Genomic DNA, 20,416 nt, shown 5'->3' on the forward strand with positions numbered 1-20,416 from the left:
CATTTTTCAACGGCTGGCCATGCTTTCCACCTGGATACCCCTACCCTGGCCAACAACTCTGCACCACCTGCAGCAACTTGACCCCCTGCACCACGCTTCTCCTTCACCCAAATCCAGACAGCTGATGTTCTGAAAGAGCTGCAAAATCTGGATCCCTACAAATCAGCTGGGCTAGACACTCTGGACCCTCTCTTTCTAAGATTATCCACAGAAATTGTTGCAATCGCTATTACTAGCCTGTTCAACCTCTCTCGTATCATCTGAGATCCCCAAAGATTGGAAAGCTGCCGCGGTCATCCCCCTCTTCAAAGGGGGAGACACTCTAGACCCAAACTGTTATAGACCTATATCCATCCTGCCTTGCCTTTCTAAAATCTTCGAAGCCAAGTTCACAAACAAATCACCGACCATTTCGAATCCCAGCGTACCTTCTCCAGTGAGCAATCTGGTTTTCCGAGCTGGTCATGGGTGCACCTCAGCCAATCTAGAGGTCCAAAACGATATCATAACCGCCATCGATAAAAGAGAGTACTGTGCAGCCGTCTTCATCGACCTGGCCTAGGCGTCCGACTCTGTTAATCACCGCATTCTTATCGGTGGTTTTTCAAATGACTGCATCGCCTGGTTTACCAACTACTTCTCAGATAGAGTTCAGTGTGTCAAATCGGAGGGCCTGTTGTCCGGACCTCTGGCAGTCTCTATGGGGGTGCCACAGGGTTAAATTCTCAGGCCGACTCTTTTCTCTGTAAATATCGATGATGTCGCTCTTGCTTCTGGTGATTCTCTGATCCACTTCTACGCAGACAACACCATTTTGTATACATCTGGCCCTTCTTTGGACACTGTGTTAACAAACCTCCAAACGAGCTTCAATGCCATACAATACTCCTTCCGTGGCATCCAACTGCTTTTAAATGCTAGTAAAACTAAATGCATGCTCTTCAACCGATTGCTGCCTTCACCCGCCCGACTAGCATCACTACTCTGGACGGTTCTGAATATGTGGACAACTACAAATACCTAGGTGTCTGATTAGACTGTTAGACTGTAAACTCTCCTTCCAGACTCACATTAAGCATCTCCAATCTGAAATTAAATCTAGAATCGGCTTCCTATTTCGCAACTAAGCCTCCTTCATTCATGCTACCAAACATACCCTCGTAAAACTGACTATCCTACCGATTCTTGACTTCGGCAATTTACAAAATAGCCTCCAACACTCTACTCAGCAAACTGGATGTAGTCTATTACAGTGCCATCCGTTTTGTTACCAAAGCCCCATATACTACCCACCATTGCGACCTGTATGCTCTCATTGGCTGGCCCTCACTACATATTCGTCGCCAAACCCACTGGCTCCATGTCATCTATAAGTCTTTGCTTTTTGAAAAGCCCAGCCTTATCTCAGCTCACTGGTCACCATAGCAACGCCCACCCGTAGCATGCACTCCAGCAGGTATATTTCACTGGTCATCCCCAAAGCCAACACTTCCTTTGGCCACCTTTCCTTCCAATTCTCTGCTACCAATGACTGGAACGAATTGCAAAAATCACTGAAGCTGGAGACTTATATCTTCCTCTCTAACTTTAAGTATCAGCTGTCAGAGCAGCTTACTGATCAATGTACCTGTACTCAGCCAGTCTGTAAATAGCACACCCAACTACCTCATCCCCATATTGTTATTTATCTTCGTGCTCTTTTGCACCCCAGTATCTCTACTTGCACATCATCATCTGCACATCTATCACTACAGTGTTAATGCTAAATTGTAATTTTTTCGCCTCTATGGCCTATTTATTGCCTTTACCTCCCTAATCTTCTACATTTACACACACTGTACATAGATGTTTCTATTGTGTTATGTACAAATGTTTATGTGTAACTCTTTGTTTTTAAGGCACTGCTTTGCTTTATCTTCGCCAGGTCGCAGTTGTAAATGAGAACTTGTTCTCAACTGGCCTACCCGGTTAAATAAAGGTGAAATAAATAAAAGAGAGTTTGAATACTGGTAGGCTATGTTTCAGTTGGATCTGTCATGTGTTACTCTCTGTTAGGAGCAGAGAAGGGGGCAATTAGACTAGGGAGGGGCACGGTTATTCAAATATCCAAACGGACTTTAGTATTCGATTATTTTTAATTGAACCTTTATTTAACTAGGCAAGTCAGTTAAGAACAAATTATTATTTACAATGACGGCTTAGGAACAGTGGGTTAACTGCCTTGTTCAGGGGCAGAACAACAGATTTGTACCATGTCAGCTCAGGGATTCGATTCAGAAACCTTTCGGTTACTGGCCCAACGCTCTAACCACTTGGCTACCTGCCGCCCCAAATTACTAGGAGTGCATTCGTTTTTAAGAACAATGCTTTGTCTAAAATGTTATTATCAATGTGGCATTGCTACATAGCCTACAAGGATAGACTATTACATAAAACGTGTTTATAAAACAACAGTTTTAGGCTCCATGGGTAGCAAGGGAAGTGGGAGATTTCTAATCTGAAATGATGGAATTAAGTTGGCTAAATGAGGAGTAGGCTACAATGATCAACCAACAGAGAGGCTGTTGTTTCATATGAATGGAGTTGTTGTAGACAAGGGTGCCTCAAAATAGCCTCAATTAGCCTTGCTACTTTAGCTAGCTAAGTGGCTAATTAAGCTGGTTACTGATGTACTTCAGTGACGTTAAAATGAGTGACTCGTTAGAAGCCTACCAAATTGCATCGGTAAGAGAGCTGTTCATTTGGCTCCTTTAATTGCATACTGGCAGGCTTTTTGCCAATTAACCTGCAGATAAATTACGAAAACATTTGATGACGATGGTGAATCCTCCTCACTGCAGGAACAAAAAGGTAGGCTAGTGGAGAGAGAGCCTCACTCTGGTCTAAAATAGGATAAAAGAAAAGTGATTGAATTGTTTTAAAAGCTAATGATACTAATATGCTATTTTCAAATTGATTTAATCAAAAGTGTCGACAATGGAGTAGTCAACTGCTGCTTTCTGTGCCTCTTAAAATGAAGTTTGAAGCCTGTGGAAGTCAGCAGACTCTTACAGGCATGCGGTCGAGATGGGCCACTACCAGATGGTATGATAGGTCAACTATGACAGCAACAAGTTTAACTAACTAGCGCAAGTCAGGTGGGGTGGGTGGTGCGGTGTGTGTGCGACGGTCCCTGTTTGTCTTGTGTGTTGGTATAGTGCATATCTGAGTTTGTTTGGCGAGAAGGTGCCTTGAGTCGAGTCATGGGATCACATGAGTCAATACTCAAGCCACGCTCATGATCACGGAAGTCCCTTTCATTTCAGGCCTGCTGCTTTTTCACAATTCTCTCTCTCTTTCTCTCTCTCTCTCTCTCTCGGCTGTCTTATATTAACTGTGATATGTACTGTACAGTATGGCTTGGTGGCAAGGGGTAGAGAGGATGTTAGAAGGAAGAACCTTTGAAAGGTCCAATGCAGCTGTTTTTTTTTATCTCAATATTAAACCATTTCTGGGTAATAGTTAAGTACCTTACTGTGACTGTTTTCAATTCAAATGTTCAAAAAGAAACAAAAATAGCTTACCGAAGAGCAATTTCTCAAAGCAAGAATTTTGCTCGGACTCTCTGGGAGGGGCCTGAGTGGGGAGGAGAAACTGAAAACGAGTTGTTATTGGCAGAAAGGTTTGGAACTCTTTCTTATTGGTATATAAACTAATTTACCACCTGGTGACGCCACCAGACAGGCCAAATGTCAGGTGGTCTGCTCAAACAGCTCTCACACCAAAAAGGGCTTTATCATCATTTTCACAAATATACGTATATGAAGCACAGGTAAATCCCATTTTTGACAGCACTGGGCCTTTAAAATGAACCTAATTCTCCAGTCGAGCAGTCTGTCTGTGTGTCTGTCTCCAGACCACACTATGCCTATAGAGCAGAGTCTCACAGCCAGGCAGGTTTTAGCAGCTTACAGGCCTGCTTAGTGACTGGCTTTACTTGACCCCCTGTTTCATCTACACCATGTGTAAAGTGCAGCTTAGCTTACCACCACCAGCCAAAGCTGACACACATCGGAGGCTGAAGCTGCACACACACACATGCGCGCGCGTAGACACACTTACAGACTGACACACACACACACACAGACCTGTCTGAGTGGGACTGTAGTGTGAAACGTAGATGGACTAGAGCAGAGCTGCCTACAGAAAGTTAACATATACAGTGGGGCAAAAAGTATTTAGTCAGCCACCGATTGTGCAAGTTCTCCCACTTAAAAAGATGAGAGAGGCCTGTGATTTTCATCATAGGTACACTTCAACTATGACAGACAAAATGAGAATTTTTTTCTCCAGAAAATCACATTGTAGGATTGTTAATGAATTTATTTGCAAATTATGGTGGAAAATAAGTATTTGGTCAACAAGCAAGATTTCTGGCTCTCATAGACCTGTAACTTCTTCTTTAAGAGGCTCCTCTGTCCTCCACTCGTTACCTGTATTAATGGCACCTGTTTGAACTTGTTATCAGTATAAAAGAGATCTGTCCACAACCTCAAACAGTCACACTCCAAACTCCACTATGGCCAAGACCAAAGAGCTGTCAAAGGACACCAGAAACAAAATTGTAGACCTGCACCAGGCTGGGAAGACTGAATCTGCAATAGGTAAGCAGCTTGGTTTGAAGAAATCAACTGTGGGAGAAATTATTAGGAAATGGAAGACATACAAGACCACTCATAATCTCCCTCAATCTGGGGCTCCACGCAAGATCTCACCCCGTGGGGTCAAAATGATCACAAGAACGGTGAGCAAAAATCCCAGAACCACACGGGGGACCTAGTGAATGACCCGCAGAGAGCTAGGACCAAAGTAACAAAGCCTACCATCAGTAACACACTACGCCGCCAGGGACTCAAATCCTGCAGTGCCAGACGTGTCCCCCTGCTTAAGCCAGTACATGTCCAGTCCCGTCTGAAGTTTGCTAGAGAGCATTTGGATGATCCAGAAAACATTTGGGAGAATGTCATATGGTCAGATGAAACCAAAATATAACTTTTTGGTAAAAACTCAACTCGTCGTGTTTGGAGGACAAAGAATTCTGAGTTGCATCCAAAGAACACCATACCTACTGTGAAGCATGGGGGTGGAAACATCATGCTTTGGGCTGTTTTTCTGCAAAGGGACCAGGACGACTGATCCATGTAAAGGAAAGAATGAATGGGGCCATGTATCGTGAGATTTTGAGTGAAAACCTCCTTCCATCAGCAAGGCATTGAAGATGAAATGTGGCTGGGTCTTTCAGCATGACAATGATCCCAAACACACCGCCCGGGCAATAAAGGAGTGGCTTCGTAAGAAGCATTTCAAGGTCCTGGAGTGGTCTAGCCAATCTCCAGATCTCAACCCCATAGAAAATCTTTGGAGGGACATGAAAGTCCGTGTTGCCCAGCAACAGCCCCAAAACATCACTGCTCTAGAGGAGATCTGCATGGAGAAATGAGCCAAAATAACAGCAACAGTGAGTGAAAACCTTGTGAAGACTTACAGAAAACGTTTGACCTCTGTCATTGCCAACAAAGGGTATATAAAGTATTGAGATAAACTGTTGTTATTGACCAAATACTTATTTTCCACCATAATTTGCAAATAAATTCATTAAAAATCCTACAATGGGATTTCTAATTTTGTCTGTCATAGTTGAAGTGTACCGATGATGAAAATTACAGGCCTTTCTCATTTTTTTAAGTGGGAGAACTTGCACAATTGGTGGCTGACTAAATACTTTTTTGCCCCACTGTATATATAGCCTTCAATAGCCTTCATTACTCAGAACAACAATAGACTGATGAGTTTCAGAAGAATGTTATTTGTTTCTGGCCATTTTGAGCCTGTAATCTAACCCACAAATGCTGATGCTCCAGATACTCAACTAGTCTAAAAAAAAAGAAGGCCTGTTTTATTGCTTCTTTAATCAGGACAACAGTTTTCAGCTGTGCTGACATAATTGCAAAATGGTTTTCTTATGATCAATTAGCCTTTTAAAATTATAAACTTGGATTAGCTAACACAATGTGCCATTGGAACACATGAGTGATGGTTACTGATAATGGGCCTCTCCACCCCTAGATATTCCATTTAAAAAATCTGCTGTTTCCAGCTTCAATAGTCATTTACAACATTAACAATGTCGACACTGTTTCTCTGATAATTTTTATGTTATTTTAAACAACCAAAAGGTTGCTTTTCTTTCAAAAACAAGTTCATTTCTAAGTGACCCCAAACTTTTGAACAATAGTGTATACCATTGATGTTGGAATTTTACATATCCTTAGGTTGGAGTCTTTCAAACTCGTTTTTCAACCACTCCACAAATTTCTTGTTAACAAACTATAGTTTAGACATGTCGGTTAGGACATCTACTTTGTGCATGACACAAGTAATTTTTCCAACAATTGTTTACAGACAGATTATTTCACTTATAATTCACTGTATCACAATTCCAGTGTGTCAGAAGTTGACATACACTAAGTTGACAGTGCCTATAAACAGCTTGGAAAATTCCAGAAAATTATGGCATGGCTTTAGAAGCTTCTGATTGGCTAATTGACATCATTTGAGTCAATTGGAGGTGTACCTGTGGATGTATTTCAAGGCCTACCTTCAAACTCAGTGCCTCTTTGCTTGACATCATGGGAAAATCAAAAGAAATCAGCCAAGACCTCAGAAAAAATATTGTAGACCTCCACAAGTCTGGTTCATCCTTGCGAGCAATTTTCAAAACGCCTGAAGGTACCACGTTCATCTGTACAACCAATAGTACGCAAGTATAAACGCCATCGTACCACGCAGCCGTCATACCGCTCAGGAAGGAGATGCGTTCTGTCTCCTAAGAGATTAACGTACTTTGGTGCAAAAAGTGCAAATCAATCTCAAAACAACAGCAAACGACCTCGTGAAGATGCTGAATGAAAAAGGTGTAAAAGTATCTATATCCACAGTAAAACGAGTCCTATATCGACATAACCTGAAAGGCCGCTCAGTAAGGAAGAAGCCACTGCTCCAAAACCGCCATAAAAAAAACAGACGGTTTAGAACTGCACATTGGGACAAAGATTGTACTTTTTGGAGAAATTTCCTCTTGTCTGATGAAACAAAAATAGAACTGTTTGGCCATAATGACCATCATTATGTTTGGAGGGAAAAGGGGGAGGCTTGCAAGCCGAAGAACATCATCCCAACCGTGAAGCACGGGGGTGGCAGCATCATGTTGTGGGGGTGCTTTGCTGCAGGAGGGACTGGTGCACTTCACAAAATAGATGGCCTCATGAGGAGGGGAAATTATGTGTATATATTGAAGCAACACCTCAAAACATCAGTCAGGAAGTTAAAGCTTGGTCACAAATGGGTCTTCTAAGTGGACAATGACCCCAAGCATACTTCCAAAGTTGTGGCAAAATGGCTTAAGGACAACAAAGTCAAGGTATTGGAGTGGCCATCACAAAGCCTTGACCTCAATCCTATAGAACATTTGTGGGCAGAACTGAAAAAGCATGTGCAAACATGGGAGGCCTGCAAACCTTACTCAGTTACACCAGGTCTGTCAGGAGGAATGGGCTAAAATTCACCCAACCTATTGTGGGAAGCTTGTGGAAGGCTACCCTAAACATTTGACCCAATTTAAACAATTTAAAGGCAACGATACCAAATACTAATTGAGTGTATGTAAACTTCTGACCCACTGGGAATGTGATGAAAGAAATGAAAGATGAAATAAATCATTCTCTACTATTATTCTGACATTTCACATTCATAAAATAAAGTGGTGATCCTAACTGACCTAAGACAGGGAATGTTTACTAGTATTGAATGTCAGGAATTGTGAAAATCTGAGTTGAAATGTATTTGGCGAAGGTGTATGTAAACTTCCGGCTTCAACTTTATATATGATTTTTAAATATAGTATATCGTCGTCAGTCAGTGTCTCTCTGGCTAGTTTGGGTTGTGTTTCATGCTCTTATTGCTCAAATTATTTAATGGCCGCACTGTTTACAATGCATGACACACAAACACACACACATACTCAAACACACAAAACCGAAAGTTACCAAGTGTGCATAGTTAGGAGAGGGTTTAGGGAATTTGGCAGTAAATGAACCCCCCTCTTCATCTAAGCCTGGGGCAGCAGTGTCCGAGTAATGCTGTGTCATGTCAAATAAACTCCACACACTGCCCCACATCCCCTTCACACACATACACACACACAGGGCCCCAGCTGCTCCGGCAGGCTGAAGTTAACCCGCGGCGTCCAAGAGACGGCCAAGGAGATGTCAGCTGACTGGAGGTGGGAGGCTGATTTCTCAGCATGACGAGGCTTACTGCCCACACTGGCCCAGACATACAGACCGATAGGCAGACAGACAGACGGAGGGAGGGAGGGATGGAGGGTGAGCAATCTGCTCTGCAGACAGACAGGAAAGCCCCTAAAGCCTGTCTGGGATACAGACTGGAGCCATTTAGGATGTGTGTGTGTGTGTGTGTGTGTTTCGTTTTAAGGTAAACCATCCCAACATGTCTCCACTATCCATACGGTTTCAGCTGAGAGTTGGGACACAGGCCTCTGCCTGCAGCCAGTTAGCGCACACACACACACAACAATGTGTGCCGGTCTCTCCAGTCTCAAGGGCACCAATGTGTTGAGGAAGTGAGGGAGGGACGGAGGGTAAAGTGTATATTCACTGCCATAACTACTGGGAAAGTTGAGCCTTTCTTGTAAATGTCATCTGGCCACTGCCTCAGATGTGTAACCTCTCTCTCTCTCTCCCCCCTCTCTTCCCTCTGTCCATCTCCTTATCTTCCCCCTCTCCATCCCTCTCGCCATCCCTCTCTTCAGGGAAGAGGTGAATGATAAGCTGAGAGACATGCCTGATGGGACCTTCTTGGTTCGGGATGCCTCCACTAAAATGCAGGGCGACTACACACTAACACTGAGGTAGGTTACCACACTACACACTAACAGTGAGGTAGGTGACCACACTACACACTAACAGTGAGGTAGGTTACCACACTACACACTAACAGTGAGGTAGGTTACCACACTACACACTAACAGTGAGGTAGGTTACCACACTACACACTAACAGTGAGGTAGGTTACCACACCACACACTAACAGTGAGGTAGGTTACCACACCCCACACTAACACTGGGGTAGGTTACCACCACACCACACACTAACACTGAGGTAGGTTACCACCACACTACACACTAACACTGAGGTAGGTTACCACCACACACTAACAGTGAGGTAGGTTACCACACTAACACTAACAGTGAGGTAGGTTACCACACTACACACTAACAGTGAGGTAGGTTACCACACTAACACTAACAGTGAGGTAGGTTACCACACCACACACTAACAGTGAGGTTACCACACCCCCACACTAACACTGGGGTAGGTTACCACCACACCACACACTAACAGTGAGGTAGGTTACCACCACACTACACACTAACACTGAGGTAGGTTACCACACACTACACACTAACAGTGAGGTAGGTTACCACACTACACACTAACAGTGAGGTAGGTTACCACACCACACTACACACTAACAGTGAGGTAGGTTACCACACTACACACTAACAGTGAGGTAGGTTACCACACTACACACTAACAGTGAGGTAGGTTACCACACTACACACTAACAGTGAGGTAGGTTACCACACTACACACTAACAGTGAGGTAGGTTACCACACCACACCTCACACTAACAGTGAGGTAGGTTACCACACTACACACTAACAGTGAGGTAGGTTACCACACTACACACTAACAGCGAGGTAGGTTACCACACTACACACTAACAGTGAGGTAGGTTACCACACCCCACACTAACACTGGGGTAGGTTACCACCACACCACACACTAACACTGAGGTAGGTTACCACCACACTACACACTAACACTGAGGTAGGTTACCACACTACACACTAACAGTGAGGTAGGTTACCACACCTCACACTAACAGTGAGGTAGGTTACCACACTACACACTAACAGTGAGGTAGGTTACCACACTACACACTGACAGGGAGGTAGTTTACCACACTACACACTAACAGTGAGGTAGGTTACCACACCACACTACACACTAACAGTGAGGTAGGTTACCACACCACACACTAACAGTGAGGTAGGTTACCACACTACACACTAACAGTGAGGTAGGTTACCACACTACACACTAACAGTGAGGTAGGTTACCACACTACACACTAACACTGAGGTAGGTTACCACACTACACACTAACAGTGAGGTAGGTTACCACACTACACACTAACACTGAGGTAGGTTACCACACTACACACTAACAGTGAGGTAGGTTACCACACTACACACTAACAGTGAGGTAGGTTACCACACTACACACTAACACTGAGGTAGGTTACCACACTACACACTGAGGTACAGTGTGAGGTAGGTTACCACACTACACACTAACAGTGAGGTAGGTTACCACACTACACACTAACAGTGAGGTAGGTTACCACACTACAACAACAGTGAGGTAGGTTACCACACTACACACTAACACTGAGGTAGGTTACCACACTACACACTAACAGTGAGGTAGGTTACCACACTACACACTAACAGTGAGGTAGGTTACCACACTACACACTAACAGTGAGGTAGGTTACCACACTACACACTAACAGTGAGGTAGGTTACCACACTACACACTAACAGTGAGGTAGGTTACCACACTACACACTAACAGTGAGGTAGGTTACCACACTACACACTAACACTGAGGTAGGTTACCACACTACACACTAACAGTGAGGTAGGTTACCACACTACACACTAACAGTGAGGTAGGTTACCACACTACACACTAACAGTGAGGTAGGTTACCACACTACACACTAACAGTGAGGTAGGTTACCACACTACACACTAACAGTGAGGTAGGTTACCACACTACACACTAACAGTGAGGTAGGTTACCACACTACACACTAACAGTGAGGTAGGTTACCACACTACACACTAACAGTGAGGTAGGTTACCACACTACACACTAACAGTGAGGTAGGTTACCACACTACACACTAACAGTGAGGTAGATTACCACACTACACACTAACAGTGAGGTAGGTTACCACACTACACACTAACAGTGAGGTAGATTACCACACTACACACTAACAGTGAGGTAAGGCATCAGACACTTCACTCAAGAGTTTATGTATAGAGGAAGTTTTTTTTATGAGGTAGTCGTCGTTAAAGGTATTATTAAAATGTATATTGTTTTAATTAATTTACAGGAGTCCAAATGGTTCCAGAAAGCCCTCTTTCATACATGCATCCTCTCTCTGTCGTTTTCTTCTCTGTAGGAAAGGGGGCAACAACAAGTTGATCAAGATCTACCACCGGGATGGGAAGTACGGTTTCTCCGACCCCCTGACGTTTGGTTCTGTGGTGGAGCTGATTAGTCACTACAGACATGAGTCTCTGGCCCAGTACAACACCAAGCTAGACGTCAAGCTCATGTACCCCATCTCACGCTACCAGCAGGTAGGCACACACACACACACACACACTCTTTTTCCACCCTCTTTTTCTTCTCACTGTCCTCATCCTTTACTCTCTTTCTCTTCAGGACCTATCTTCCTCCTCTCCCAGCTCTTCTCCTCCTCTCCTGTGCATCCCCAGTCAATCTAATGAGTAGTGCTGGGGATTGTTCCCTTCCCTCCCAGGCAAAGTGCCTGTACAGCAGGATTCACAGCATGGTGAAATATAACCCTGCCTATTCTTCTCTCTCTCACTCTCTCTCGTGGTTCCCGTGCTCAGCCAGTCATTACTCAAAAGCCTTAGCGTGGAGAATTCACCCCCCCCCTTGCACCTAGAGAAAGGCATCATGGGTCATGAATTAATCAGGAAGCCTCCCTCTGTAAGCACAATCAGACAGGCTAATTCCCAACTCCTGTTCCTCCTCTCTCTCTCTCTTCCGCTCGCTCTCTGCACTTTATATCAATGCATCTCCCTCTAATCTTCCTTTCATTCTCTTTCTTTCCTCTCAGGATCAGCTGGTGAAAGAGGACAACATTGACGCGGTGGGGAAGAAACTCCAGGAGTACCACAATCAATACCAGGAGAAGAGCAAGGAGTACGACCGGCTTTATGAGGAATACACCAAGACCTCACAGGTACCGTACACAACCCACTATTACTGTTAGCCCGCCGTACCACACACACCTACCCTGCACCCGCATCGCCAAACCCAATACAGACCCAGTAGCTAGCTGACACCAAACTATGTTCTATTTTATGACTGTGTCGTCATCGTGCATGACTGTGCCAGGCTGATAAATCAAGACAAATAGACTTTATTCATTGGATGATCGCACCGTTTTCAGGCTGATGAATGGAGGACTGATTGCCCCGATGTCTTTGTTTATCACCCTCTCAGGAGATTCAGATGAAGCGGACGGCCATTGAGGCCTTCAACGAGACCATCAAGATCTTCGAGGAGCAGTGTCACACGCAGGAGCGCTACAGCAAAGAGTACATTGAGCGCTTCCGCCGGGAGGGCAACGACAAGGAGATCGAGAGGTATTCGGGGGGGCTTTTCTTTGTCATCGGCTCAGACCTGCTCCAATTGGAATACACTCTCTTTGTCGTCAGGCAAAGTCATGTTTGTGTACATCAGAGAATGTGGTGTCTAGATGGACCTTAAGTGTTGAACAGAATGTTAGGTTGTGGGGTTGATGGGAATAGTGATGAATAATGGTAATAGTAGTGCACTAGTACACATACAGTATGCAGTGTCCTGACCCATCCGCCCCCTCTCACCCTCCGCTCCCTCTCTGTCCTACAGGATCATGATGAACTATGAGAAGCTTAAGTCTCGTCTAGGGGAGATCCACGAGAGTAAGATTCGTCTGGAGCAGGACCTGAAGACCCAGGCACTGGACAACCGAGAGACGGACAAGAAGATGAACAGCCTCAAACCTGACCTCATCCAGCTCCGCAAGATCAGGGACCAGTACCTTGTGTAAGTAGTAACCCCTACAAGAAAGGGTTAAGATGCAGTTATTGTATAGGACCAGTACCTTGTGTAAGTAGTAACCCATACAGGAAAGGGTTAAGATGCAGTTATCGTATAGGACCAGTACCTTGTGTAAGTAGTAACCCATACAGGAAAGGGTTAACAGAGTAACACCAGTGTCTTGGGTAAGTAATATATGATGGAGGAAAGAGTTAACCTTGTAGGTGTATAGTAGGGACACATACCTTGTGTAAGTAACCCAGACTGCAAGGAGTTCATACCGGGTTAACTGGAGAACTGCCATATTTGTATTTATTTAACTAGGCAAGTCAGTTAAGAACAAATTATTATTTACAATGACAGCCTAGGAACAGTGGGTTAACTGCCTTGTTCAGGGGCAGAATGACAGATTTTTACCTTGTCATTTTGGGGATTTGATCTAGCGACCTTTCAGTTACTGGCGTAACGCCCTAACCACTAGGCTACCTGCCGAACCACTAAGCTACACTAGGCTGTATTACAAGTTTGTGTATCATCTGAGCTAAAGGCAGGCTCTTTATAGGGAAGTCCCTGGGATGCCTGGGGAGAATAGCATTACCAGATTCATTCAGAAGGGTTGTGCGAGTGCTATTAATTCAATACCTTTTGTTGTCTGTCCTGTTCAATGGAGGAACGATGCGCATAATGAAAGAAGTGCTTTAACTTTATTTAATTCTCTCTCTCTCTCTCTCTCTCTCTCTCTCTCTCTCTCTCTCTCTCTCTCTCTATCTATCTCTCTCTCTCTCTCTCTCTCTCTCTTCTCTTTCTCTTTCTCTCTCTCTTTCTTTCTTTCTTCACCCCAGCTGGCTCAATCACAAAGGAGTACGACAGAAACGAATTAACGACTGGCTGGGGATCAAGAACGAGAACACAGATGAGTAAGTGTTCAGAGCCCACGGCCTCCCACTGCAAGGCTCACTCTTATCTGTACCATGGACATCTTGAAGCAATAGAGCCCGGCCTCGCACTGCAAGGCTCACTCTTATCTGTACCATGGACATCTTGGAGCAATAGAGCACGGCCTCGCACTGCAAGGCTCACTCTTATCTGTACCATGGACATCTTGGAGCAATAGAGCCCGGCCTCGCACTGCAAGGCTCACTCTTATCTGTACCATGGACATCTTGGAGCAATAGAGCCCGGCCTCGCACTGCAAGGCTCACTCTTATCTGTACCATGGACCTCTTGGAGCAATAGAGCACGGCCTCGCACTGCAAGGCTCACTCTTATCTGTACCATGGACATCTTGGAGCAATAGAGCACGGCCTCGCACTGCAAGGCTCACTCTTATCTGTACCATGGACATCTTGGAGCAATAGAGCACGGCCTCGCACTGCAAGGCTCACTCTTATCTGTACCATGGACATCTTGGAGCAATAGAGCCCGGCCTCGCACTGCAAGGCTCACTCTTATCTGTACCATGGACATCTTGGAGCAATAGAGCCCGGCCTCGCACTGCAAGGCTCACTCTTATCTGTACCATGGACATCTTGGAGCAATAGAGCCCGGCCTCGCACTGCAAGGCTCACTCTTATCTGTACCATGGACATCTTGGAGCAATAGAGCCCGGCCTCGCACTGCAAGGCTCACTCTTATCTGTACCATGGACATCTTGGAGCAATAGAGCCCGGCCTCGCACTGCAAGGCTCACTCTTATCTGTACCATGGACATCTTGGAGCAATAGAGCCCGGCCTCGCACTGCAAGGCTCACTCTTATCTGTACCATGGACATCTTGGAGCAATAGAGCCCGGCCTCGCACTGCAAGGCTCACTCTTATCTGTACCATGGACATCTTGGAGCAATAGAGCCCGGCCTCGCACTGCAAGGCTCACTCTTATCTGTACCATGGACATCTTGGAGCAATAGACTTCACATTGGCTCATTCACTATAGTCTTTTCACTATACTCATGTTTGAGGGATATAGATTTGAGCAAAATCGTACTCATTTTATATGTTGGCACCACCATAGATTAATCATCTAAAATGAATCTCCGCTAGACCCTATGCTTATCTCTCTCCCCTGTCTCCTGTGTGTGTAGAGGGTACTTTGTGAGTACGGAGGAGGATGAAAACCTGCCCCACTATGATGAGAAGAGCTGGTTTGTAGGAGACCTGAACAGAATCCAGTCTGAAGACCTTCTACTAGGCAAACCTGACGGAGCCTTCCTCATCAGGGAGAGCAGCAAGAAGGGCTGCTACGCATGCTCCGTAGTGTAAGTACTCAAGTATATTCTGTCAATAATATAAGCCTGCTCCGTAGTGTAAGTACTCAAGTATATTCTGTCAATAAGATAAGCCTGCTCCGTAGTGTAAGTACTCAAGTATATTCTGTCAATAAGATAAGCCTGCTCCGTAGTGTAAGTACTCAAGTATATTCTATCAATAAGATAAGCCTGCTCCGTAGTGTAAGTACTCAAGTATATTCTGTCAATAAGATAAGCCTGCTCCGTAGTGTAAGTACTCAAGTATATTCTGTCAATAATATAAGCCTGCTCCGTAGTGTAAGTACTCAAGTATATTCTGTCAATAAGATAAGCCTGCTCCGTAGTGTAAGTACTCAAGTATATACTATCAATAAGATAAGCCTGCTCCGTAGTGTAAGTACTCAAGTATATACTATCAATAAGATAAGCCTGCTCCGTAGTGTAAGTACTCAAGTATATTCTGTCAATAAGATAAGCCTGCTCCGTAGTGTAAGTACTCAAGTATATACTATCAATAAGATAAGCCTGCTCCGTAGTGTAAGTACTCAAGTATATACTGTCAATAAGATAAGCCTGCTCCGTAGTGTAAGTACTCAAGTATATTCTGTCAATAATATAAGCCTGCTCCGTAGTGTAAGTACTCAAGTATATTCTGTCAATAAGATAAGCCTGCTCCGTAGTGTAAGTACTCAAGTATATACTATCAATAAGATAAGCCTGCTCCGTAGTGTAAGTACTCAAGTATATACTATCAATAAGATAAGCCTGCTCCGTAGTGTAAGTACTCAAGTATATTCTGTCAATAATATAAGCCTGCTCCGTAGTGTAAGTACTCAAGTATATTCTGTCAATAATATAAGCCTGCTCCGTAGTGTAAGTACTCAAGTATATACTATCAATAAGATAAGCCTGCTCCGTAGTGTAAGTACTCAAGTATATTCTGTCAATAATATAAGCCTGCTCCGTAGTGTAAGTACTCAAGTATATTCTGTCAATAAGATAAGCCTGCTCCGTAGTGTCAGTACTCAAGTATATTCTATCAATAAGATAAGCCTGCTCCGTAGTGTCAGTCTCTCTGTATGTACTACTGATTGAGTCTCTGCGATGTTGATATGCCATGGTAAGTTTTGCTAAATTGTGGTAGTTCAATAATCCTCTGTGAGTGTGTCAAAAACTGCTCTTATACAGTGCCGTTGGAAAATATTCAGATCCCTTCCCGTTTTCCACCTTTTTTTTTACGTTAGAGACTTATTCTAAAATGGATTAAATACAAAAATACCCCATAATGACAAATCAAACAAAACCGAAATATGACATTTACATAAGTATTCAGACCCTTTACTCAGTACTTTGTTGAAGCACCTTGTGATTACAGCCATGAGTCTTCCTGAGGAGTTTCTCCCATTCTTCTCTGCAGATCGTCTCAAGCTCTGTCAGGTTGAACGGGGAGCGTTGCTGCACAGCTATTTCCAGGTCTCTCCAGAGATATTAGATCGGGTTCAAGTCTAGGCTCTGGCTGGGTCACTCAAGGACAGTCAGAGACTAGTCCCGAAGCCACTTCTTGGCTGTGTGCTTAGGGTCGTTGTCCTATTGGAAGGGGACCTTTGCCAGACTGAGGTCCTGAGAGCTCTGGAGCAGGTTTTCATTAAGGATCACTCTGTACTTTGCTCCATTCATCTTTCCCTCGATCCTGACTAGTCTCCCAGTCCCTGCCGCTGAAAAACATCCACACAGCATGATGCTGCCACCACCATGCTTCACGGTAGGGATGGTGCCAGGCTTCCTCCAGAAGTGATGCTTGGCATTCAGGCCCAATAGTTCAATCTTGATTTCATCAGACCAGAGAATCTTGTTTCTCATGGTCTCTGAGTGTCCTTTAGATGCCCTTTGGCAAACTCCAAGTGGACTGTCATGTGTCTTTTACTTCAATCTGGCCACTCTACCATAAAGGCCTGATTGGTGGAGCGCTGCAGAGATGGTTATCCTTCTGGAGGTTTCTCCCATCTCCACAGAGGAACTTTAGAGCTATGTCAGAGTGACCATCGGGTTCTAGGTCACCTCCTTGACCAAGGCCCTTCTCCCCAGATTATAAGGGCATAAGGCAAGACCCAAATGCAGACACAGGAGGCAGATAGTTGAGCTCCGATATCTATTATACCAAAAAGGGGTAGGCAAAAGGCAGGTCAGGGACAGGCCAGAGTTCATAAACCAGTCCAAACAGTACCAGGCGAAAGGCAGGCGAAAGGTCAGGACAGGCAGAGGTTCAGTGAACAGGTCCAAGTCCAAACAGTACAAGGGGACAGGCAGGCTAGAGGTCAGAACAGGCAGAGTGGTCAGGCAGGCGGATTCGGCATCAGGACAGGCAAGGTTCAAAACAAGGAGGGCTAGGAAAAGACAGAGACTGGGAAAAATAGGAGCTAGGAAAAAGGCTGGTTGACTTGGCAAAACAAGACTGTCTCAGAGCTCTACGGACAATTCCTTTGACCTCATTGGCATGGTTTTTGCTCTGACATGCACGTCATCTGTGGGACGTTATATAGACAGGTGTGTGCCTTTCCAAATCATGTCCAATCAATTGAATTTACCACAGGTGGACTCCAGTCAAGTTGTAGAAACATCTCAAGGATGATCAATGGAAACAAAATCAATTTTGAGTTCCATAGCAAAGAGTCTGAATACTTATATAAATAAGTTATTTTTTGTTATTTGTTTTATATAAAATCCACAAACATTTCTAAAAACCTGTTTTCGCTTAGTAATTATGGGGTATTGTGTAAATGAATGAGGAAAACAATTTCAATCCATTTTAGTATAAGGCTGTAACGTAACTTGTGTGTTTTGGCTCGTATTAACACCTCCTATCCTCTCTTTCTACAGTGTGGAGGGCGAGGTTAAGCACTGTGTGATTTACAGCACGCAGAGGGGCTACGGCTTCGCTGAGCCTTACAACCTGTACAGCTCTCTGAAAGACCTGGTCCTGCACTACCACCAGACCTCCCTTGTCCAGCACAACGACTCGCTCAATGTGCGCCTGGCCTACCCTGTCTACGCACAGATGCCCTCATCCTCCGGCCCTGCCCCACGGAGATGAGCACCCCCCCCCACCCAGCCCCAGGATGGATGAGGGGACAGGGGGTGGGGGGGTAACTATTACCCAGAACCTGAGAAAATACCTGAGATGTGGGGAAAAGTGGGAAACACTTGCTGCGACACACACTTCAGCCACCTTGGAGTTATATATATTTTTACTAGAACAATTGGAGGGCATTCTTTCTAAAGACTGCTTGATTTGCACAAGGACGTTTTAAATGTTTGTGAATGTGAAAAAACTGAAGGAAAAGAGAAGAGCCGAGTTTTAGGTGACCCTGCTGCAACCTAAACTCCAGCCAGGGCTCTTTTACAGATTTAACGACAACATGAAGACGCTCAATTTTAAGGCTTTGTTTCCTGTCGTCCGTCTGTCGCCCCAATTTTTTTTAAATTTTTATTTTATTTCTTACCTTTCTCTCTTCTGGTTTTGTTCTCTTTCTTTTTTTTATCTGGACAATTTATTTTGTTCACCGCTTGTTTGCTAAATGCAAGAGATGATGATTATAATGATGTCGAGTGTATGTTCTCTGTTCCCTTTCCGAATCAGAAGCAAAAATAATGTAGCATAACAGACAAAAGACGCTTGTTCAGTGTCCCTCCATATAGACTGCTGCTGAAGGGTCGGGGGGGGGGTGAAGGGAAGGGAGGGAAGCGTCGAGAGGGGTCACAAGCGCGAGAAAAGTGTTTTGTAGTCTTAAAAGAAGGAAAAAAATCTCGATTTTATACTAACCGTAGATGGAGAGTGAGTTTGTTTTCTCGATGGCTGGATCATGTTTCCTTTGACACATTGTAAGTCATGGTAAAGTCATGTCGTTATAGTCACCTACAGAGACCAAAGTTGGCATGGGCAGAAACAAGTTCATTGTGTTTTTATTAGTCTGTATGAATGGAGAAGATTGAAAAAGAGTGGTTGCTTTGTTTAATACCACACACGAAACAGAGTTTGGGCCAAGTGCTCGTGCACTATAAGCTCTGAGGGGATGGTACGCACAGACGGAGACGGTCGGTAGGTTTGACCGTCTAGACGGCGGTCACGGGTCGGGGTAGAAGCACTTATCTAAGAGGAGAGCCCAGCCAAGGCGGCACCGTACGGTTTGACACCAAACCCCAAAACTACGGAGAAACAAACGACCTTAGAACCTGAAACATGTTTGTTTTAAACAAAATATTATTTGTAGTATATGCTAATGTCTGTTTAAAACAAACGGGGACTTTATGTATCGGTTACGGAACCTTTGAGATAATAGGCTTTGAACGTTTTAGTGTACACGAAGCAGGTAGGGAGGGGGGAGTTTCAAGTTGAAGACGAATGCTTTTGATGATGATAAAAACTTGAAGAAAGTGCAATCCAACAATGTATTATGATTATTTAGGTTAGCAGTCACCCGGAGAGCTGAACGAACCCAGCTTCCAGACAGACTCGCAGGAGAGATAATCAAAGTGCACATTGAAGCTTTTGAAGATATATTGCTTTTCTTTTCTTTCCTTTTTTTTGTTTTTGTTTGTGTTTCACTCAAACTTCTTACCCGGTGCTTGACTTTAAGACTAGTGGAAACATTTCTGTTGAAAATAAAATATTATAACATCGCACAATAAATATTGACACAATTACAAACAACCACAATGTGCAATTTTCCAGTCTATTCGGTCACCTCTACTCCCTGATATGAAACTCTCTATTCTGATTGGCTGTTGTTTGGCTACTGTGTTACCATTGGCTCTCCTTGCTGCCTATCTAACCAGCAGTCCCTGAGACACAATGGACCAGTGATGTCAAATATGGTGGATAAATGAAGATAGTTCACTCAGGCCGTTTACCATTGAAAATAAATGGACAATTTCTGGTCTACTTAACTGGGTGTTTCCATAGACACCAGTCCTGTCTACTTAGTTCATTTTCTTTCATTGAACCAGAAAAAAAACAGTGAGTGGGTTATTTCACTTCCTCATCCATCTCTGAGTGTCCCTGGGGTCCTGTCTCTCCCAGACAGTTGTCCCCTCCCTGCCTGTTAATCTTAGGCCATATTTAAGGCCTTGTTGACA

General features: G+C 44.2%; 1 protein-coding gene across 12 annotated transcripts in view; it reads left to right on the forward strand.

Annotated features, from left to right (window-relative positions):
• Positions 1 to 18,994, forward strand: part of LOC118358628 (phosphatidylinositol 3-kinase regulatory subunit gamma) — a 280,295-nt gene extending 261,301 nt beyond the window's left edge. For 4 of the 12 annotated variants that reach the window (XM_052480125.1, XM_052480126.1, XM_052480127.1 and 1 more), the window contains 8 exons: positions 8,870 to 8,968; positions 11,383 to 11,563; positions 12,070 to 12,195; positions 12,459 to 12,601; positions 12,867 to 13,043; positions 13,880 to 13,954; positions 15,119 to 15,292; positions 18,161 to 18,994. In XM_052480125.1, coding sequence (XP_052336085.1) covers positions 8,870 to 8,968; positions 11,383 to 11,563; positions 12,070 to 12,195; positions 12,459 to 12,601; positions 12,867 to 13,043; positions 13,880 to 13,954; positions 15,119 to 15,292; positions 18,161 to 18,374 — 1,189 coding nt within the window. In that variant the 3' untranslated portion in view covers positions 18,375 to 18,994. Of the gene's footprint in view, positions 1 to 8,869; positions 8,969 to 9,241; positions 9,254 to 9,488; positions 9,501 to 9,940; positions 9,953 to 10,232; positions 10,268 to 10,308; positions 10,330 to 10,401; positions 10,423 to 10,569; positions 10,582 to 10,659; positions 10,799 to 11,382; positions 11,564 to 12,069; positions 12,196 to 12,458; positions 12,602 to 12,866; positions 13,044 to 13,879; positions 13,955 to 15,118; positions 15,293 to 18,160 lie in introns of those variants that run through there. The other 8 variants (XM_052480133.1, XM_052480134.1, XM_052480135.1 and 5 more) reach the window with 8 other exon arrangements.
• The last annotated feature ends 1,422 nt before the right edge of the window (positions 18,995 to 20,416 follow it).

Source organism: Oncorhynchus keta, chromosome 26 (genome assembly GCF_023373465.1).
Source record: "Oncorhynchus keta strain PuntledgeMale-10-30-2019 chromosome 26, Oket_V2, whole genome shotgun sequence".
In the NCBI taxonomy this organism is placed as follows: domain Eukaryota; kingdom Metazoa; phylum Chordata; class Actinopteri; order Salmoniformes; family Salmonidae; genus Oncorhynchus; species Oncorhynchus keta.